This window comes from Stegodyphus dumicola, chromosome 3, assembly GCF_044657685.1.
Source record: "Stegodyphus dumicola isolate Sdum_Otavi_A_Nest chromosome 3, ASM4465768v1".
NCBI classification, from domain to species: Eukaryota; Metazoa; Arthropoda; class Arachnida; order Araneae; family Eresidae; genus Stegodyphus; species Stegodyphus dumicola.
Genome location: NC_140770.1, coordinates 23824459 through 23848591, shown reverse-complemented (window position 1 = coordinate 23848591; position 24133 = coordinate 23824459). Strand labels below are relative to the sequence as shown.

General features: G+C 34.7%; 1 protein-coding gene across 2 annotated transcripts in view; it reads right to left on the bottom strand.

Annotated features, from left to right (window-relative positions):
- LOC118184887 (receptor-type tyrosine-protein phosphatase kappa-like) overlaps nucleotides 1-24133 on the bottom strand; it is a 640424-nt gene that overhangs the window by 10614 nt on the left and 605677 nt on the right. The window contains exons 14-15 of one of the 2 annotated variants that reach the window (XM_085812647.1): nucleotides 20038-20225; nucleotides 10962-11097 (exon numbers count right to left, since the gene is read on the bottom strand). In XM_085812647.1, the coding sequence (XP_085668773.1) occupies nucleotides 10962-11097; nucleotides 20038-20225 (324 nt within the window). Of the gene's footprint in view, nucleotides 1-10961; nucleotides 11098-16027; nucleotides 16205-20037; nucleotides 20226-24133 lie in introns of those variants that run through there. The other variant, XM_085812648.1, reaches the window with a different exon arrangement.

Here is a 24133-nt window from a genome sequence, read left to right as displayed (position 1 = left end):
AACTGAATCGCCAATGAACCAAGATATCTCGCCAAAATTTGGCTGTGCATTCTTATTCCTCGCCATGTGATGGTATATTAGCACTCTGCTGCATTTTTGCTCTGGGAGCGTGTTCTAGTATTATTCAAGGTTTTCGAATTCGAATTGTTTATTTAAAAATATACAGATAGCGTTTTTTTGTGAATATGAGGTTAACAATCTTTAATTTACCAAGTAATCAGGTGGATGCGACATCAGGTTTTCAAAAAAGAGGTCTTTTACCTGACAAACGAGTATGCGAAAATGGCCACAACATGAAACTTTACATTAACGACGAAACGATTCATAGTTGCATTGTTAAAAATTGTACAGAAGAAAGGTCTCCGTAATTAGAAATTGGTTCAACGGTTCCGGAATACCGTTCGCCGCTGCTATTAGATTTACGTATTCTTGGGCAGAGGAGTTGACGTCCATGTAATGGTGTAACGAACATTTTAATATATGTGAAAGATCTGCAGTTGACTGGAACAATTATATGCGATAAAATAATAACGATAAGGATAAGGATTCTTAAAAATATTCTTAGGAAACGACACGTGAGTATTACCGTTATTATTATGTATTGTGTTGTTTACTTATACATTCGCGCCTCACGAGCTTGGCGAAATTATAGCTGAGATCTTAGCGCAAATCTAAAATCGCCAAAGATGGTCGAATAACGAATGATTTACATGAGTGATATTGACGATTAGCAATTTTTTCAGGAGTTACGTTATCTGGAAACAGATTTAGAGTAAATAATTAACGATGATTTACATGAGTGACAGTAACGATTAATCATTTTTTCAGAAATTACTTCCCTGGGAACAGATTTAGAGTACATAATTAACGAATGATTTACACAAGTGAGAATGACGATTAGTATTTTTTTCAGAGGTTACGTTACCTCAAAACAGACTTCAAGTTAATAATTAACGAATGATTTACATGAGTGATAGTGAAGATTAGTAATTTTTTCAAGAGTTACGTTATCTGGAAACAGATTTAGAGTAAATAATTAACGAATAATATACATGAGTGATAGCGACGATTAGTAATTTTTTCAGAGGTTACGTTCCCTGGGATTTAGAGTTAATAATTAACGAATGATTTACACTAGTGATAATGGCGATTAGTAATTTTTTCATAGATTACATTATCTGGGAACAAATTTAGAGTAACTAATTAACGAATGATTTGCATGAGTGATAGTGACTATTAGTAATTTTTTCAGATATTACGTTACCTGGAAATAGACTTAGAGTTAATAAATAACGAATGATTTACATGAGTGGTATTGACGATTAGTAATTTTTTCAGGAGTTACGTTATCTGGAAACAGATTTAAGCCGCTGCAACAAAGTGTGTGTGTGTGTGTGATTATAGCAAAGCCTCGAGGGCTATCTGCCTAAGAGGAGGGATGTCTTCGTGGAGGACTTTTTAAGGGAAACTGGCTCGTATACACGTTACACATGGGGAAAACCACGAAAACGCCCATGCAGCCAGCCCGTTCGCGGGATTCGAACCTCGGACCGAACTACCAGTGTTCAGCGATTTTACCGCTCGGCCGCTGGTGGGCCCGCTGTAACAAAGTATCACCTTTTATAATTGACTGTCAAGTTAATATAAATAATTATAGCAGTTATTTTTATAAGTATTTATAAAAATTTTATAAATAATTACAGCAGTCTCAAGTTATTTTATGTTTTACTCTCAAGGCATTAAGCACAATTATAATTGTTAGTTTTATCAATAATTATAATTGTCATAAATTAATTCTAAGTCAGTATTAGTACATGCATGTACCGTTTAACTGCATTTTGCAGATTTTATAGCTTTCTTTTTTCATTTTTAAGACTTATCTATCGGTGATAATCTCCTAATCACCTTCAAATTCATAATAGCCGCATATCTGAAAAAATATAACTGCTAAAAGAAATAATAGTGTTACCTTTTATATTAATAGCTCTTGGTTACTAAACAACCTCGATCCCTGTAGTTCCCGCAGCGATAGTTTCCAACATGTATTTTTCTCTATTTGTAGTTCTGAATATAGTTTCGTATAAAACACATTATAGTCAGTCTACAAAGTTTTACGACTAGTTTTACTTAGCAGAATGCAGCAAAGTTACAAAGAATAACTGATAGTATTTATTATTGTGATATCTCAGTTGTTTTCCCTAAAATATCGGCCAGAATACGGTCAGAGTATTCTATGTAGTTAATCGTTTGCTTTGTTTCAGTTAATATCTGCTCTCATGGAGGCGAAAGCTCAACAAAGAATAGCGATAACATTTAAGTTGGAAGATTTAAAGTCTTTCACCACTGCAATCTGTGACGAGCCTTTTGATAGACGTTATATCTCTGAGTCTTAAAAGTGCGAACAGAAACGTGAGAACGGTGTAAAAGAGCCTTTTATTTAAAACTTTAAAGGATGAACAGGAAGCACACCTGGTGCTTACATATGCGGCAGAATTTATGGCAAGAAACTCAAAATAGATATTCAAATGCTAAGCTGAATTTAAATAGCTAACAGAAAAACAGTACATAGAGTAATTTCAACGCGAAGTTGTCTCAGAACTTCTCCGACGTGAATTTAACTGTCAGCAATTATAACGCAAAGTCAGGAACTTTTCTTAAAGTAACAAATAAAGTGGCTTTCAACAGGCAAAACACTGTGTGGCCTAACAATCTCAAAATCTCCCTTTAAATACACCCGAATGCATTTGCATTCTGGCTGAGAAACGGAAAAAGGGAAGTGATAGTAACGATTCCAAACATAAACTAACTGGTTATTTAAATTAAAGAAACTTCACAGACTTAAGACTGTGAAGCAAGACAAAGTCAAGATGCGCTTAAAATTATTGTAAAGCATATGGGGATTAAGGTTTAAGATGATCCGATGTTTCCCTTTGGTATGGACCATTTGGTGATAGTCGTGAAGATACTGATAATAAAATCAAGATTGGACTCCCACTATAATAAACGTCGAATAAGAGTAATAACTTCGAAAAGATAAGAACGTCGAAAAAATTCGGCAGCTGTTGCTGGAAAATCGTCACTCTCTTCGAATCACATCTCTTCGAATGATCGCTGAAGAGTTTAACATAGTGAATAGACTGTTCACAGAATTATCGTGGAAAATCTTGAGAAAAGTACAATTTGTACTCATTTTATCCCTCACCATTGTAGAACAGGGAAAAGGCAAATTTTTACATGTCACAGTTTCATCCAAATGACAACCACTTAATCCCGATTTCTTTTTGAACTGTTATAAGGTATTGCTCCCGCCTCTCCGAACTAAATAAAGGTGGTGGTTGATGATTCTCCACCACAATAATTTGGCAATTGAGTCCCCTAATTCCCAATCAGCCTTTAAAAGGGGTAGTACAGGAAAATGTGTGAACAGCCTTTAAAAGAGGCTGTTCACACATTTTTTAGACGATTTTAGAAAGCGGTAATAAAAAATCGTTTGCTGCAAAAGAAATACTTGGAATTGTACTATGTTTCTAAAAGTCAAAATTATCGTCTGTGGCTTGAAAGTTTTGTTTTTATTCAAAATGGCGAATTGAACAAAGTAGTGGTTCGAAGGCTACATTTACGCTCTTTCCGAAGAGAAATATGCATACTCCGTTATCCCAAAACGATGTGAGAGTCATGGTTTTGTGATATCTAAAGCGTCGATAGGTAATATCATCAACAAGAAAGGAAAAAACGTCAAATTGGAGCCTCTAGTGGGACAAAAATTTCAAACAAATATCCAAGGAAAAAACGGACATCTCCGACTATTGCAAAGGTACGTTGTTTAATGTTAAACGAAAATCCCCCTAGTCAAAGGACAGCTGCAAAGTCATTAAAATGCTCGGTGTCCACTGTAAACAAAATGAAAAAAGTTGATTTAAATCTTAAGAAAGCGAAAAAACGCAATGTGCATCGTCTTCTTCCAAAGCATATCGCTCAACGCAGGACACGCTGCTGAATTCTATATGAGAAACACTTTAATTACATTTTATGTAATTTAGTTTTGTGATTACATAGTAGTACTAGTTACTATGATTACTACGATATGTTACTATGATTACATTTTATGTAATTTTGATTACATTTTATGTAATTCTGATTACATTTTATGTAATTTAGTTTTGTGAATACAATATACATCGTCTAAAAAATGTGTGAACAGCCTCTGTATTTCTCTCGCCTTCTTAGTATGTCTTCTTAGTAGGTAGTGGTTAGCACACTCAGTGCGTTTTCGAGAGTTCCGAGATTCGAGTCCCGGCGAGACCATTGCTCATTTTTCATCTCTCCTGCCTCGAAATAACCTAATATCTCTACACTGTGACTAAGCAGAAACTTGCTTTCTTTACGGTACCGAGACCTTCATTTACTACAGTCGGAGAATGTTCAACACATACAACAAGACTTCATTTCAGAAACGTCGAGTAAAGATCACGTTAAAGAGTTTTTTTAATTTGAAATTGATAATGTATACAGAATTCACAGAGAAAGAGCTGCATATTTAATGAAGATATAATGGACAGAAATCAGTGCTTTAGGTACATCTAAAAGAGCTAATCGAATAACCGGTTAATGCTGGACAATGATGCAATGCTTTGTCATCCAATTGCATTCTCACCTGTCAGCTTCTAGCAATAAAAAGGTGGCGTAATTCTCAGCCATTCCGCTCTGTTCACCAGATTTAGCAACTGCAAAGTACTTCTTTTCTCTAAACTGAAGTCTTGCATCAAAAATCATTAAAACCATTGAAGATATTTAAAAAATTGTATCTAGGAACTCAAACATCATTCCAAAAGATGAGTTTTAGCAAAGGAATCAAGCAGCTATGTGAACTTGGCAAGAACTGTAAAGACTTAACAAGAGTTATATATGGAAAGCTGTGAGGTACACCTGTTGTTTGTTGCAAACTTCCATTTTGTAGAAACTTAGTCTTATGACATTGTAAAGGCATTCCGTACAAAGAGAGAAAAGAAATCTGCAAAAGTAAGACATAAAATGAAGCAAAGCAGAAACCATCTCTTTGGCGTTTATTTTACCCAGGACGCCATCGATTCGGAAAGCAACAAGCAAAAGAGTAAAACGAACGAGAAGGTTGCGCCATCTGTCCGTGGAAATAGTAATGAAAAGTGGAAAATTAAGTTAGTACTATTTTAAAAGATTTCGAAAGGAATGGATTGGAATTAAAGTCATTAACTAAACAAGATAAATCTTTGGGAATGGGAAAATATTCAGGAAATCCAATTCGCCAACTGAAGAAGCTTTTCGGATAACTTTTGCAGACCCAAACTCAAAACTGTGATTGAATTTCAAACTATGATTAGCTGTGGAAGATTTCAAAATCGTAAAAACAACCTTGTATTTAGCGTAAGTATAATGAAACAATCGATTTCGAGGGCAGCTAAAGGTCTCTCCTCATCAGGAGAAAGAAATACATAGAAAGAAGAAAATAAAGGAGAAGGGGTCTCAGAAACACTTGGTCTTTTTCAGCACTGCGTGTGGTTATAACTGGATTTTTAATCAGAGTTGCACTGGCCGCCTACTTTTACTGAGTATATAACCAGTTATAATCCAGTTATAACCACGTGCAGTGCTGATAAGGACCACGTGTTTCTGAGACCCCTTCTCCTTTATTTTCTTCTTTCTAGGTATTTCTTTCTCCTGATGAGGAGGGACGTTTAGCTGCCCTCGAAATCGATTGAGTGTTTCATTATACTTACGCTAAATACAAGGTTGTTTTTACGATTTTGATTGTCACATTAGCGTGTTTCTCTTCTAGTCTATGGAAGATTTGTTTATTTCTTTCTTTCGGTCACAAGGTTCGTGTTCTGTGATGCGAAGCTTTAACGATCTTTTAGTTTGGTCGATATTTTTAACCACCCTGACAAGATATGCTATAAATTCCCCAAGAATCAAAGCCAGAATCCTTAATCTTTAAGAACAGAACTATGGGAAGTTATTTAATTTATCGAAGAGTTAATTTTATTTTTGAAGCAACCTTTCCTATTATTATCATTTTCAACACACGCTTTCTTGCCAGAATTTTAATGAATTAGAAAGCGTGTATACAAATGAGGTAGAGAGAAATTAGTATTTAAGGGAAGGTTTTCGTAAGGTGAATTCAAAAACAGAGGACAACGTGTTCTGCCGGCCTGAAGGCCGTGTTGCTATCTTTGATGGACTACTGATTAGATTTCTGTGGCATTGAGGGCTTCTAGCCATTCGGCTTGTCTACACCAACTTTTACGAGTCAGAGCCTGCCTGCGCGTTATGTAATCTGTGAAAGACTGTTAGGCTAATTTAATTCTATTTCATTTTCAGTTTACTTGTTACCTTTTGAGTTTTAAGCCAGAAGTGTTGACTTTTGTAAGCGTGAGTCTGTGCCATCTGTGAAAGATATTGAGTTGAAAAAGGGTTCTTTACACTCTTGTCTGGACGTTGTCGTACTTGAGGATACTGTACCTCACACAGTCTTCTAGCATCTCGTTGGTTTATTCTTCTAAGAATACGAGACGCTATAGAACAATGGATTTTTCTGGTCGGCGAGGTAATGATTCAAAAATTAAACTTCTGGAGAATCCGTGCAATTTTATAACCGATAGAAGCATTAAATGGAAGAACGACAAAGTTGTTACTAACATTTCTAACAATAAAATGTCTTCTTTGATGGAAAGACGGAAATGTTTTAAAGGCTGTATCAGTAACCATGGGAGCAAATCTTATATCAATTGCAACTGATTTCAAATAATTGAGTATATTAGAAAGCACAGATTCTGAAGAGCAAACTCTGAAAGCAAAAGAGCGAAATAATAGTAAAAAGTAATAGTAAAAATATGAAAAAGTAATAGTTAAAGCAGTAAAAAGCAGCCATTTTTTTACTTAACAGGGTTACATGATTTAGCATGGGAGGATAAGCAGAAAAGAGTTTACGGTAAGCAGCAGTGCTGAAAACAGATTCATTGTGGATTATACGAATGTCAAGGAAGCCTATTGTCAACTTCAGTTTCAAAAGTGATATGGATGGCTGGATCAATCGAATTTGTAATAGATAAAATCTGTGCTAAATCTACGTAGCGAATCCAGAGACGTAGCGAATCCAGAGGCTAAAAGATAAGTTCTCAAATAATTTAACCTCAGAATAGTGCATAGGTAGATTAAGAATAGTGGTGAGTGGTCATAAAGTGATTGAATTATCCATAGATAATGCTTCAATTTGGCGATTATACTTATTTTGGAAAACAAAGTGGATTTGACTCAAAAAGACTTCATTAAGACAAATTAACTTTTCAATTCTGGTACGTGTAAAATGGAATTTTCGAAGTCTAGGTTGCAGAGATATTAGGTTATTCTGAAGCAGGAGACATGAAAAATGAGCAGTGCCCTCGCCAGGTTCGAAACACGGACCTCTCGATTACGCGCCGAGTGTGCTGGCCACGAAGGCGGGAAAGAAATACTTTATAAGGGTCAAGGAATTTTAGTGCTCCTTCGACAAAACAAAGATTTAAAATCACTAGGTACCATAATTGAGTTCATGGCAAGAAATATCTTTAAGTTTATTGACGACTTTCAAAAGAATTTTGCACAGTGTCAGTAATGTTAAAAAGAAAAGAAGAAAGTCTAGAAACTAAATATTTGTCCAAACGTCTGATTTATTTGATGTTGTCCCTAAGTTAGGAACTATAGGTCGAAAAGATCAATTTTGTGGACTTCGGGGAGAATATAAAACCTAGAACAACTAGCAATAGGTTAAAATAATTTTTTAAAAGGGAGTTGGGAGTATACGAGAAGGTGTAACAGCTGGTTTAACATGCATGAAGCCAGAAGTTGAAGGATACATAGGGATTGAGCAGCATGGGCCTTCATTTACCAATTTAGTGACTCCATCAATGTATATAATCCGTAAGAACAATATCTGTCTACCCGTTTCAGCTTTAGAAATAATGGAGAAAGATAACTATAACGGATGGGGGAAAAAGTACGAAAAAGTTGTAAACATTGAAAGTGCAGAATAGCGCAAAACAGTTAAAATACGAGACATTAATAAGAAAAGTGTGAAAAAGAAAAAGCAGACGTTCTAAAATACGTGTCGATAAATAGCTGAACTACGTTACTTACACTGAAATTTAACTTTCTGTGATGTTAATTTAAACACCCCCAAAGAAGGGAAAGTTATTTTACAGCATAAGCTGTGCCTGATCTGTTCAATTTAAGCTTAGATAAGAAGGTTATTTTAAGCTTCTTCCGACTTCTGTGATTGTTGACTCGGCGTTAATTTGTTATCACTCTATATTAGGGTTAGCAGAACTTTAACTCGAGCTTCTAGAAACAGCAGAACCCTACAGGTTTTTGTAAGGTACGTAACATAAAAAAATGTTGCCATGTTTTAATGCTTTTATTAAGCTTGCTAAATTCATTTTCTTTGTAAATAAAGTGAATAATCCAAAGGAACTTTTAATCATGATTATTTCGAATGCCTGCACGTTTTTCATTTTGTCTCTCTCTGAGTAGTGCACAAGAACCAAATTTAATTACGAACTAGAACTTAATTTAGTCGTTATGTTGAGTACAAGTAAGTAATATAATAAAGAAAATTAATTAATATTTAGTGTTAATTAAGATGCTAAATAAATTAGAATTTTGATTTTTTTTCATTTTGTTTCTCTATCCGAGTAGTGCACAAGAATCAAATTTAATTACCAGGTAGAACTTAATTTAGTCGTTATGTTGAGTACAAGTAAATAATATAATAAAGAAAATTAATTAATATTTAGTGTTAATTAAGATGCTAAATAAATTAGAATTTTGATTTTTTTTCATTTTGTTTCTCTATCCGAGTAGAGCACAAGAACCAAATTTAGTTACCAGCTAGAACTTAATTTAGTCGTTATGTTGAGTGCAAGTAAGTAATATAAAAAAGAAAATTAATTAATATTTAGTGTTAATTAAGATGCTAAATAAATTAGATTTTTTTTTTTTTTTTTCATTTTATTTCTCTATCCGAGTAGTGCACAAGAACCAAATTTAGTTACCAGCTAGAACTTAATTTAGTCGTTATGTTGAGTACAAGTAAGTAATATAAAAAAGAAAATTAATTAATATTTAGTGTTAATTAAGCTGCTAAATAAATTAGAATTTTGATTTTTTTTTCATTTTATTTCTCTACCCGAGTAGTGCACAAGAACCAAATTTAATTACCAGCTAGAACTTTATTTATGATTGTGTTGAGGACACGTATGTAAAATAATATAATAAAAACATTAATTAATATTTAGTGTTAATTAAGATGCTTAAACTTAATTAAATTAGAATTTTTAATTTTTTTCATTTTGCCTCTCTATCAGTGCACAAGAACCAAATTTAACTACCAGCTAGAACTTTACTTAGTAATTATGTTGAGTACAAGTAAGTAAAATAATAAAGAAAATTAATTAATATTTAGTATTAATTAAGATGCTGAAAATTAATTAAATTAGAACTTTGAATTTTTTACCGTCAGACTCGAGATATCGAATCCTTACCCCGTCTTAAAATAAATGGCTTTAGATTTACCTTTTTTTTAGATGCATAAATAAAAATACATATTCTTTATCTCTTACTCTAGTTTGATAGATGATGGCGTCTCGGCTCTGGTAAAATTTGTAGCCTTGGAGAGAAATTACTAGAAATGTTTTCGTTACAGATTGTGAATCATCATCGGTCAACTGGCTTCTTTTCTTAATAATTTTCATCTATGAAAAAAAATCTCTTCACATGTAGATATATTCCCGAACGAAGCGATTATTCCTAGGGCAAAAATTCGTAACTGAGCTTATTTATGTTTTGACAAATACGAGTAAAAGTTAATGAAACCTGTCTCTTCAAATCTTTGAATAAACTGCATATCACACTATAGAATCATTAGATTATTTTGAAATAGGAGATGTGAGAAAGATGAAATGCCCTCGCCGGGACTCGAACCACGGACCTCTCGAATACGCGCCGAGTGTGCTAACCATTACACCACGAAGACCTGCATAAAGGAGGGAGAAAATACCTTATAATTCTTAGGGCAAAAATTCGTAACTGAACTTATTTATGTTTTGATAAATACGAATAAACGTTAATAAAATTTGTCTATTCAAATCTTTGATAAATTTTATATCATATATTAATTTAATATATGCTTATTTTAATCAGTTCCATCTACAGAATAATGATAAATGCTTAATATGTGATATGTTTCGGGACACCAGAAATGAATGTTCGCTTGTCCGGAGTACAAGTGAGAAATATAGAAAGAATTTTAAGGACGATGTTTAAAGGAACTATTCAAATTTGAAAGATTTTGCAAAGACAATAATGAAAATTATAAATACTCACAAAGATAGAACTGGAATTCGGCATTGAGACTCAGATTTTGTACTTTTTTTGTTTTTTTTTTTCTTATACCTATGTTTTCTGGCCAGTTCCATTTTTTTGATAATACGGCTGGCTTGCGCCCGCCAGGAGGGTCGGGGATGTGCCGTTTTAATGATAATGACAACTATATTAAATTAATTAGCTCCGTCTAGAGATTTTCTGGTAGGTTACTTCATGCTCGTTTTTAAAGGCAATGGAAGTGGCATGAACTCTAATTTCAATTAACAAAAATCTTGGAATATTTGTAACATCGCATTTGCAACAAATACATAACGGAAATACATTCGCGGTCTGCCAATTTGAGACCACTAAATTATGGTATTCATTTGCGTGCACCAAGCAATTTCTTTATCAAACATCCTTAAATTTGGTAGGAAAAATTTAAATTTTATTCTGAAATGTGTTAATTTACCGTGTGCGATCTTGTAAACACAGTCCACATATAAAAATATATCTGTTTCCTCTGATGATGAGTTTTGAAGTGTCTCTTAATCGTGAATACATCTGAAAGCCATAAAATATATACTTACAATGTTTTCAACGAGTTGCGGCCGATGCCTCCTCACAACTTTGACTGCTGTGAAAACGTCCACTTCTTCGTGTTCGATGGCTTGTTCGATGGCTATGCTAGCTGCGCAGTAAACCCCCACGCGACTCCTTCCGTTACTGCAGACGAAAAGGGCATCGAATCACATATACTGTTCAAGCTTTATGAATACATGTAAATATGAATTGCGAAAGCAGTGTAACGACAAAAACAATTATTTAAGATTGCATTTTATTTGTTTAATTTCACTTTTATGGGCTCTTAGTTAATTGCCCATAAAAGTTGGGTCATATCTGGCTTTTAGATGATGCCGTCAAGTAAAAGTCAGTTATGTGATGAATTAAAGAAAAATACAATAGTTATGTGATGAATTAAAAAATACAATAGTTATGTGATGTATTAAAGAAAAATAGAATAGTTATGTGATGAATTAAAAAAAATACAATAGTTATGTGATGAATTAAAAAAAATACAATAGTTATGTGATGAATTAAAGAAAAATACAGTAGTTATGTGATGAATTAAAGAAAAATACGATAGCTATGAGTAAAAATCTCTTTCCTTTTTTCAATATAATGAATATTGAATCTTGTAGGAAGAATAAAGCTAATTTTTCAGAATAAACAAAATACCTTTATTTAAATTTTAAAACAGAACCAAAAAAAAATAAATACTGCAGCTCTAAACTATCAAAATTTTAAACTCTTAATTACTGCAGTTAAAACTCTTACAACTATTCAAAAATTAAAAAACATTCCACTCTCTAAACAAAAATATATATAAAAATCTTTCGAATCCTCTTCTTGTTGCCACACCGTAAAATGCAAGTTCTTGTCCTATTATTTATATTTCACGTTCTCTTTAAGTCACGATCTTCACAAGTCATGATCTTTACAAGTCACGATCTTTACAAGTCCCCCCACAAGAAGCACATTCGTCACCGTAGAGACAATGTTGCTCAGAGTTCATTGAGAGAGAAAGAGTTAACAGCTAACCTTGACAAAGCATCAGCATTCCCATGTGAACTTCCTTTGCGGTATGTCACAGTCATGTTATACCGTTGTAACGCTAAGGCCCAACGAGACAGTTTAGCACCATGAGGGGCGCTTTGGGTCAAGTAGGTGAGGGGATTGTGATCAGACACAATCTGCACTTTGGCACCGAAAATCCATGTGTCAAATTTTTTCAAGGCTTCGATGACACATACTGCTTCTCGTTCGAAGGTTGACCATCGTTGTTGACAGGGCGTTAGTTTCTTGCTGAAAAATGCTATGGGCATTTCTTTTGTAAATGGTTTATCTTCATTATCATTCTCACCTATGGTAGGCAATTCTAGTAGTTGTTGTTCCTTATCATCTTTCTTCTCTTCTATCTTTCCAATGGCTTTGTCGAGTAGCTCATACCATTCATCAATTGTTTCAGCTTTATCAATTTCTTCAAATATGGGATTTCTGTGCTTGGTGAAAGTCCTATAAACTAAAAAAAATCTCAGCAATTTTTTTCTTCTTCTTTTTCTAATAATTCTTCATCAACATGATGTAGATTGTCTACCTCGGACTCGGGCTCTTCTATTAATTCAGCAATTCCTTCCGTTTCTTTCTCGTCTTCCAGTTCTTCGATGTCATCCGAATAACTTTCGGTTCAATCTTTCATGTTTTCACCCTTGAACTTGAAAGGTTCCTGTGGTTTTCAGTTTCATTGTGGATGACATTTTCCTTTTCAGTTTCAACTTTTGTTGTATAATCCCCACTTACTTTTTCATCTCCCAGTTCAACAGTATCTATGCTGTCCTTATTGTACTTTTTGTTTCTGTTATCATCCAGAATTTCTTTTTCAGTAAATTGTAATAGTTCACTGTTATCTGAAAGTTTATTTTCAGTTTCAAGATCTGCAGCTTCTGTGTGATTTACATTTTCATTTTCAGTTACTAAGTCAGCTTTCACACTTTTCTTATGGATTATTAAGTCATTCTTTTTATCATCTACTTTTTCCTTCTCGTTTCCAATTTCAGCAATATATTCTTTCTCTTCTATGTTCTCATAATCAAGATTTACTTGAATTTTACTTTCATTGACAGTTTCTTTTTCAACTGGGATTTCAGTCTCACCCATAAATTTGTTTTTACTTTCAGGTGGAATAATTTCTACATCTGCTATTTTGCTGTCAATTAACTTTTCCTCTTTGAGTTCATCTTCTGTTTCTACCCTCTTAGTTTCTTCAGTTATAATTTCTTCCTTCTGTGCTTCCTGTTCAACAATTTCATCTTCTATCATTTCTGTTTTCTCCATTTCTGTAAAGGGCAGTTCTTTACAACTTCCACAGAATTTTTTAACATCTTGCTTAATAGTAGGCCAAAAGAATGAGTACTTGATTCGTTGAATTGTCTTTTTCTCACCGAGGTGGCCGGCAAGAGGGATTTCATGTGCCATTCTTAGGACTTCCCTTCTTTTTTCTAAAGGTAACACAACTTGCTTAATGTTTTCACCACAGATATATTCGGAATGAAGTAATATGCCATCATCGAAAGTATATGAATTTTGATTTTTATTTGCCCATTCAAAGCATTTTTTCAGAGTTTCGTCTTGTTCTTGATGTGTCTTGAATTCTAGTCTTACCTTGTTCGTTGTTTTCAGAGACTCTATGTTTTCTTGGGAAATCTGATTAACAACAGCCAAATTTGTAGTAATGTCTTCAACTGGTGAGGATTTATCATCTGTCTCTTTGTACTCTAAGGGGGATGCATCCCAATGACGATCACAGTTCCACAGTTCGATATTTCCACAGAGTGTTTCATAAGCTGAAGAACTCAATAGCAAGTCGGTAACTAGCTTTTTTGAAACAGCACACGTAATGGACACTCTACCGTGAAAATCATCGTCAATTTTCATCTGGAAAATCTTTAGTGGAGTAATTTCGTTTTCACCAAAAGCAGAAGATATCTCTATTTTACTTTCTCCTTCGCAAGGTATGTTGTCAACCAATTTCTCACGGACTACTGAAATTTGTGCTCCCGTGTCTACGATTCCATTTAGAATAATATCTCCACATTTAACTTTGACCAGTTTTAATTCATCTATGTTTCTAGATACGTCCACTGATTTTGAGACAGGAATAGAGATCTTGGCAGTTAGCACTTCTGGTTTTTCTTTTTCTGCTAGGGGTGCTTGTGTTTGTATTAAGTTGTTTTGTGCTGTTGCAGAAGCACTTCTTGGTATCCGATTTTTGGTACATAACTTAGATGTATTACCTTCTTTTCCACAATTATAGCAAGTTAATTTGAAATTAGTCTTTTGTGGTTCGTCACTCTTACGGGATGGGTACACTCTTGGCGTGTTTTCAGCGTACAGCGATTTATTTCTGAAAGCTCTTTCTGGAAGTGGAGAACGAGGTTGCCATTTTTTATTAGTTCTGTCTGCTGATGGATTACCACCATTCTGTTTTGAGATATTACGAACACTGTCATATTCGTCAAGTTTATCAGCTAATTTGGTTGGAGAAACGAATTTCGCCCAGTCGTCAAGAAGATGGTCTCTTACTTCATAGGGTACTCTTTTCTTAATTTGGTCAGTGATAATCAAGTCTTTTAACGCGGCAAAATTTGTGATTTCAAGACCATTGATCCATTCTTCAAAATAACTTGTAATTTCGTAGCAAAAATCTCTCCATGATTTTTCAGCGCTCTTTTGGTGCATCACAATTTTTTTTCTAAAGATTTCAGGATTTAATTTAAATCTCTTCAATAAAATGGCCTTAATGTACTCATAATCTTCAAAATTTTCTTCAGATTCCCTACCAATTAATTGAAGGATTTCAGATGGCATTAAAGTCAATAAACATGAAACCCAATCTTTAGGATCAATCTTTGTCCTTTTAGCTTGTCTTTCAAATAAGGATAAATAAATCACAATATCATCGTGTCTTAAATTGAATTTGGGAATAAGCTTAATTAAATCAAAATTATGATGTCCATTTTCATTTGTTGGTGGAGTTTGTGTTAGTCGAACACGAGATTCAATTTCGAGTTTCCTCAATTCAAATTCCATTTGCTCTCTTTTCTGCTGTGCTTCTAATTCTTCTTTCCTTCGTCTTTCCTCAATCTCTTCTTTCTCCTTTCTTCGCTGTTCCTCTTCTTTTCTTTTCCTCTCTTCAATAATCGTTAAAAACACTTCTTTAGCAAATGCTTCATCATATGTATCACTTTGAATTATTTCATTTTTTATCGCCACGATTTTCATACTTGGATCTACTTGAATTTCTAATTCAGCAGCTAAAGCCAGCAAATCCTCTTTTTTCCCACGTCCCATAAAAGCCATGTCTCGATTTTATTCAGCCAATAGACTCTTAGTTTTATGAAAAGCTATTTTTTTTCTTTTCTTTTTCTATTTAAATATAATTCACAATGAATTTAATTTTATTCGACACGAAAATCAATCAGTAGAATCAATACTTAATGTGTTGTTCACCTACTCTGGCGAGTCAAACGAAATTACATTTGAACACTGGCGTATTCATTACTTTGAAAATTACATTTGAACACTGGCGTATTCATTACTTTGAAAATTACATTTGAACACTGGCATATTCATTACTTTGAAAATTACATTTGAACACTGGCGTATTCATTACTTTGAAAATTACATTTGAACACTGGCGTATTCATTACTTTGAAAATTACATTTGAACACTGGCGTATTCATTACTTTGACAAGTAAATAAACTAAGATTCCATGACGGAAACAATAATTAACTTTTCATAATCTTAATTAACTATTTTACGTTTCCAAGGTAAATTGAGCTCTCACCTGAGTTATTTTGGTTCGTAATTATATGCGGGGAAACTCCGATCCTACCGACTGCGCCAGTAAAAATCCTTTCCTTCGTCTCAATATAATGAATATTGAATCTTGTAGGAAGAATAAAGCTAATTTTTCAGAATAAACAAAATACCTTTATTTAAATTTTAAAACAGAACCAAAAAAAATAAATACTGCAGCTCTAAACTATCAAAATTTTAAACTCTTAATTACTGCAGTTAAAACTCTTACAACTATTCAAAAATTAAAAAACATTCCACTCTCTAAACAAAAATATATATAAAAATCTTTCGAATCCTCTTCTTGTTGCCACACCGTAAAATGCAAGTTCTTGTCCTATTATTTATATTTCACGTTCTCTTTAAGTCACGATCTTCACAAGTCATGATCTTTACAAGTCACGATCTTTACACTATGTGATGAATTAAAGAAAAATACAATAGTTATGTGATGAATTAATGAAAAATACAATAGTTATGTGATGAATTAATGAAAAATACAATAGTTATGTGATGAATAAAAGAAAAATACAATAGTTATGTGATGAAATAAAGAATATGTGATTAAAATCAAGTCAGTTATGTGATGAATTAGAGAAAATGTGATTAAAATCAAGTCAGTTAATGATGAATTAATGAAAAATGCAATAGGGCCCTTTATGTAATCACGTTTGTCCATTGCTATTTTGATAACACAATTGAATGATAACATTATACCCTTCCAAACAGCAATGCAACTTAAATAAATTCTCTGTATAAAAATGAATGTTTGTTTGTCTTGTATACAAATCTAGAGTTTAATTCCGATCTTTATGAAACTTGCACCACTTGAAATTCAAGAAGGCCGCTGTCTACATAAGATTACTTAAAAAGCAGCATATGGAGTTTGCACTCTTTGCGTTTCTGCTCTGAAAAGCGTAAGATAAATATGTTTCAAATTTAATCAGAAAACTCGGAGGTATAATAAAAATATGTTGCCCTTCAGGAAAACGCAATTATATTAACTTGTTGCGAATTTAAGAAACAAACTCGGCTATTTAAGACAAATGTTGCCCAAATTAAAATATTTTATAGTGTGTTATCATTTAGCAAAGCATAAAATATCGTTACGTTTGTACGGATTTGCGGATTTAAAGTGATTAACGACAACACTTGATGAAGAATGAAAACACAATTTTTTGCCAGTATTTCTCAGGACAGCTCCAAAAACACGTTTACAGTCGTCGGAAAACTACGACAAGCACGCTGAAACGATCAGCAACACAGCCTTCAGGCTATAACTGGGAAGACAGATTCACGGCAAAGCACTAGATTACAGCTCTGGACTCGGTTCGGTCGTTCTTGGAACCTAACGTACTTTCAAGATAAAACTCGACAGCCTCAACGATGCACACTCGCGATACACTCGACGACCAACTCGATACTAGACTCCGCGGATAGGCAGGGTTTATAGCTTTTGGCCTGCCTTCGAAACATTCAGGGCCAAACCGGTAAGAATTTGTTCCAGAATGTTCTCCATCCGTCTATGGCATATCGCCAATTTTGTCGCCAAATAGGCGATTTCACTCCAAATGTGGTAACCCCGCTTTCCTTGCCATTTACTGGCAACTCTAAACTCGTCTTGCGGGAAAGTTATCTAACTTCAGCTGGAAATTTCGTAACAATATTTAATGTTTCACGCATTAACATGTGTATTACCGCATCATACGTATCTTCTTTGCTTTTTTAAAGGGAATTTGTAAGGGTCGTGGCGAAGCATTACTTTCTCTGTGAAATCAATTATGCCACCAAAACTAAAATTGATTGCTCGATCTACACCTACGAATGAAAAAGGCATCATGAGCTTCTAAAACAAATGAGCAAAATTAAGCAAGAGTAAAAAAAAAAAAAAAAAAAAACGTTCGAGTACATCGCACTGCTGAAGCTCTTTCAACTGAAACAGAAGAGGAACGGAAAGCAAAACTGGAAAACGTTTCGAGTACGCGCTGCTCAAGCTCTTTCACCAGAAACAGAAAAGCAACGGAAAGCAAAACTGGAAAACGTTTCGAGTACGCGCTGCTCAAGCTCTTTCACCAGAAACAAAAAAGCAACAGAAAGCAAAACTGGAAAACGTTTCGAGTACGCACTGCTCAAGCTCTTTCACCAGAAAAAGAAAAGCAACGGAAAGCAAAACTGGAAAACGTTTCGAGTACGCACTGCTCAGGGTATTTCACCTGAAACAGAAGTGCAACGGAAAGCAAAACTGGAAAACGTTTCGAGTACGCACTGCTCAAGCTCTTTCACCAGAAACAGAAAAGCAACGGAAAGCAAAACTGTAAAACGTTTCGAGTATGCACTGCTCAAGCTCTTTCACCAGAAACAGAAGAACAACGGAAATCAAAACTGGAAAACGTTTCGAGTACGCGCTGCTCAAGCTTTTTCACCAGAAACAGAAAAGCAACGGAAAGCAAAACTGGAAAACGTTTCGAGTACGCACTGCTGAGGCTCTTTCACCAGAAACAGAAGAACAACGGAAAGCAAGACAAGAAAACGTTCGAGTTCGCATTGCTCGATCCAGCCGAACACTGCATGCAGATTTAAATCTTGGTTCATTTCATTACGATGTTAATTATGATTACAATCTTCACCCAGGTGGGGTCTTTGGAAAGGTGGATAAATTATGCATGCATTTCAGAGCCCTCAAATTTAGGAATGAAGCACCATAATATGCTGGGAATGTGGAAAAGTGAAATTGCCCGAAATAAATTCACCATCTGAACATTATCAACCTTGGTATGAAGTGATACAAATCAATAGAGACATGCAAAATACGCATTAGGAAAAGATTCATAACAGAACTAAAACATAAATATTTTCTCTCTTTTAAGTAGCATTGCAATGCTTGCTGGGTAACACTGCTAGGTTAATCAAATAAATAAAACTAATGACATATATATATTTCCTCAGCATTTTAATTAGGAAAATACAAAAGTTTTTCATGAAATATCTTTCATAATGTCTTTAACACAATAATTAATTTGCGAATTGTTCATAACATTTCCGGAAATTATTTGACCTCTGCAATAGCTTTAATCTTAATACTCTTAGGGTATTCCTCACTCGTTGAAAGCGAAATGCAAATTTAAAATTTAAAATTAAACAAAAAGCAACCTTATGTAGATATTTACTAGGGAATGTTTTTTTATTTTAAGGATCAGAGAAAAGTTTCTCCAGAATTTTGTTTCTCCTCAAGAAGAGGTACCTGTGTCTGATCATCGTTAAAATCGAAAGAGTTATTCAAAATCTAAGTCAAACTAACATTGCTTCTTTTGCCTAGTTTTAAATGTTTGGCTAAAATCGAAAACAGGCTATCTGGCGATATTTTCTGACACTTAAAAACTTTAACAATTCATTTTGACGTTATTCGACAACTTTATCCCTTATTTGACGACTTTTCTGGCTAAAAAATCCTACAATATTAACCGAATTGTTGATCACAATAAACGATGAATTTTCCATGTTTTCATACACAATCGGGCTCGGCAATTCGATAACAATATTCAAGTTATAAGACTGTCCGTGATCACGTTAAACGGCGTCTATAGTACCGCCCAATAGGACGGTGATGGAGAACAAAATGTCCACAGCTAAATCTGGGGATAGCTGTTAAATCAACGCATAACATTTAATGCAAATTTCTCGATGTTAGAGACTCGAAATTTAAACCAATTTCGCGCATTTCACGAATTTTATAAAACTTTAAGAACACTTTATAAAAGATTAAATTGCGAAGGATACTCAAAAATGAAAACATATACACAGGAAGTTATTCGAAACTAGCATGTATGGCTTCTTTGTTTCTGGGAACAGCGTTTTTAGCTTTGAAACAATGAGAGATTTCATTATGAAACGGATAAAATTATAATTAATTCTCATTTGCCTTAAGAATTTAACTACGAAGGCAATTTTATAATGTTTGAGTTAATTAAACAATTAATCTTATTAGTTTCCATATACTTTCACTAAATCACACCAGAATGCAAATTATTTAAAGTATTTAGTTTTTGGCAACTTTTGCTGATGCTGTTCTGTTACGCATCTCTACTACCTGAAGTGTTTTACTAACTTCACCTTCGGGAAGCCGCATTTACTTCGAGAATACTCAGTGCAGAGCCAAGTCTTGCTTAGGCAAGTTAATTACATTTGACATTTTAACTTGAATTAAATGGCTAAGATTTTGGGATTGAAAAACTTAAATTGGACCTACCTTGACACGAGGAGTACAGGTCCATAGGAGGTCCTCTGTCTCCACCTCTCTACCATGTTCATGAGCTCTACTAGGGAATTGGTGGAGGTAGGGACCTTGTGCCCTAAGGGCCAACAGGTGATAAAAAACAATTGTGTCGTCTTTGGCTCGGCTTTCACTCCGGACATCAACTCGGTCAATGAGACGACCTGGAAAGAAACACAAGTTTCGCTTTAAGATACTCAGAGTTTTTTTTTTAATCAGGTTTTCACGAAACTGAGAAGTGAAGTAATTAAATAGCACTATCGCAACTTGAGTGTACAAATGATCTGAGCAACAATATAAAGATGTTTCGCTTGCTTCTTCTAGTGTGACGGTGAACTTTGTTTTTAGCTGCAGGTATTGCACCTAAAATACACAAAGCTCCTACGAAGTTTCAGTGTAAATTTCTTTTTAAATATATTCCAGGAAATTTGTTAAACGATAATTGATAACATTACTTATACGACTGTCAACTGATTCTCTTAACTCTTTGAAGACCATAACGTCCCAGACGGCCTTTCATTCCAACGACCACGACCGCCCGAAACGGCTGAAGTTCCAATGTTGTTTTCTTCCCTCTTCTAAGAGATGCAATAACAGGTGCAGCTTTCCCAAATGCATTGTATCAGTTTATTGCAGATAGTTTGTCATAAAAAGATTTATTTATGGTTCCTTATCTTTATTTGTTAGGGAGTAGAAAGGATGTCATTTGAAATCTTCATTCTTCTTTGTGGGTTAATGGAAGGGGAGGGGAAGGAAATTGCTGCGACTCTCGAAAAGGTTTTCGGGCGGTTCGGTATTTATGCATACAGGTTAGCGAAGACTTCGGTTTTCAAAGAGTTAAAATACCACCTCCTTACGGACAGAATTTTCTGTGCAAGTGGAGCAGCCCCAGGGTGTCAGGCTCGCTAGTGCAATTTTGTGGCTCTTGTTGCTTGCTTGTGTCGCCATCTATTAGCACTGATGGAAAATGTGGCGTACAATGTGTCTGCGGCGATATCCACGGCTACTTTAAACGAGCTTGAGATTCGATCATAAATCTGTTACATGACAGTTAAACAGCGTACCGCTATCGTAAAACAGCTCCAGTGTGACAGTTTCCGATATGTCAACTGCTTCGTGGTGAGAGTGTTAGACTGGTTCTCGAAATCGCTAAACTCTCCCCCCAGATATTTTTAATGTGCTATGAGGAGGTGAGACTTCATGAACGCTTGATGTGGGCTTCGTTGCAAGACCTATGCGTTGACGTGATTGATCACTGCCTTGGTGAGCTGTGGCTCCAGTTCGTGGGCGTGCCTAGTTGGGTCCATTAGGTACATTGTGGATCGTGGCGCCATGACATATCTTATTACTTATGCGGAGTTGCATGTTCTTGTCATATTCGAGGTCATTTGCTGTAGAGGTTTCGAAGAAGACTGGTAATGCGACATTTCGGTCTTTGTTGCTTGCTCGTGTCGCTATCAATTAGCCCTGAGGAGAAGTGCATCCTACGAGTTTCCGATGTCTTTGAGCATGTTGAACGACCTTGGGATTCAGTCGTAAATGTATGACGTGACAGTTAAATACCGTATGGCTATCGCAGAAGAGTATTATGCGTCAGTTTCCGATTTTTGAACTCCTTCCTGATATGAGCGTTTGATTGGCCCTCGAAATGAACACGTTAATCGTTTGTTTGAACCAGTGAGCATTTTCTCTCATTGAATCGAGAGCTGAGCAAATAAAGAGGAATTTTGTTTTTCAAATAAATTTACTTGAGATGGTATTTAGTGCTTTGCTTATCAAATTGAGACTGACAGCAATTATTAATTTAGATTGTAGAAAGTTTACTATGGTGAAAAAAACTTCGTTTTCAAGAATCTTCAGCAAAGACCATCATGAAGGTGAAGTTATGCGACTGGAAATCATAATTCACAAAAAACTCCTTCACGAAAGACAATTGATCAGTTTCATATTTTATCAATACGTAATGAACAATGGTCTGAAGAGAGTTAAGAGCGTTGAGCAGAAATAGCTCGAATACCTGGTTTTGCTACATGACAATCTGATGACACACAAATTCTCACTAAGCAATTCTAACAAAGAAAAGTGTTACGATCCTCAACCACCTGTTTTTGTACTAGAAATTAGTACCTGCAGTCTACTTTATCTTGCCTAAAGTGAGATCTTACTTCAGAGACTTTAATAGCATTGAAGTGATTAAAAAAACCGGTAACCAGAGTCTATAACAATATTCTATAAGCCAAGTTCTGCAAAGGAATCAAGTAGCTGTAAGAACATATCATGCTACTAAACGCTTAAGACAATAAAGGCCTCATAGAGGCTTTTATGGAGACACGGAAAATTTATGATCGTCCCATCCGTTGTATTCATCATTACATATATAAACTGACAGACATCCGTGGAAACTATCACGCTCTATGAATGATAAATTTGTATGATTTAAGCCATGTCTATGTGGTCTAGGATTACAACGTTCTGGATCTTTATATGAGACCAACAGAAAACCATGCAGCTTGCTGAGCTCGTAAACTTGGTCTCTGGACTTATGATGACTGAAAATGAGTAATCGCATCTAATCATTGAAGTTTTCAATTGTTTCAGGCAGAAGGAAGAATCTGTATGTTACAGTAAACTTTACCAAGAATTCCATATGTATGGAAGATGTTTTACAGAGTATGGGGCTACTTAATAGAGATTGTTATCTAGTATTCAAATGAGTGCTCTGCACTCATCTTTTCTGATGAGGCTTAGTTCATGTCCTGCGCTCATTCTGATCGCTTAGGTCTAATTGTTTATTTAACTACCGAAGTCTAGATTTGCCAAAGTACTGTTAGAAGGACAATCATCAGAATTTAAAAATACCAAATCTCAACATTATGGAACATATCTCGGATGCCATGCATTATGCTATGAAATGTAGAAATAAAATATCTCCAACTAAATTATAGAAAACGTTTCAGAAAGTGTTTTGAATTGTCACAGAATACTTCTTCATATTTGGGGACTCAGTTCCCCGTCGGGACCACCAACGGCCGAGAGTAGTTCAGGAAAAAGTCGCGAAACCCTGGTAGTTCCGGGAAAGGTTCGGTTCCAGGCGAAAGGTTCGCTCCATGGACGTTTTTGCATAGGGTACATGAATTTCCGTATGTGTAACATGGATACTAGCCAACCTTGGCAAGTCCTCCACGAAGGTATTCCTCTTAGACGTGTACTTTGACATAATACACCAAACCAAATGAAACCACACTTCACCGTACTTCTGCAGCTCTTGAAATATTATATGAGGGATTCTAAATCGAGGGAGGGGATAATTTTATAGTTTCAGCTGGGGAGGAGAATGGAGTCAGCCTTTTATTTAGCTGTTAAATATTAATTTTAGTTTGCTTGGAACTTAATCAATATATTCTCTACTTTTTGCTGCTTAGTTTATAAAACACATTAAAAATAATCTAAAACAATATATATATTGATTATTTGCAGTTTTCGAGATTGAAGAGGAGGGTAGAGATTATCTTCTAGCAGTGGTGAAAGAGGTGCATGAGGAAAAGGTTCAGAACCACTTCTGCAAAATTTATTTGATATTTCAATGCATATGTAATACTTATAAATACTTTTCCTGATAAAAATATTCGACTGAAATATATATGAGTTCATAACACATTTCCAGTGTTAAGTTGGAATGTAAAAAAACAAAAATTAAGTATCTTTAATATAATTTTAAAAGCTCTTGATCAACTGGAAACAGTTTCTAAACTTAATTCTAGTTTACTTGTCTAGCCAAGGAAATACTGAACTTTCTTATCTTTATTTTTTTCACTACGTCCACGTCAATTATTTTTTAATCCAAAACAGATGGCATTATAATTTTAAACATGCTTTACTGCCCTTTAATTAAAGAAATTATGAGAAATTTTTACCGTATCCTAAACTTTCGTTTTTAAAATTCACCGGCTAAATTACGTGCATTGGAAATTTTATTCAGAAGTCTCAACATTCCAATTCTTTTCTTAGATATTATGTGCCAAGGGCTTTTCCGCCTACACATCAGACTTAAGGAAGAAGTGGTTTTACGGGG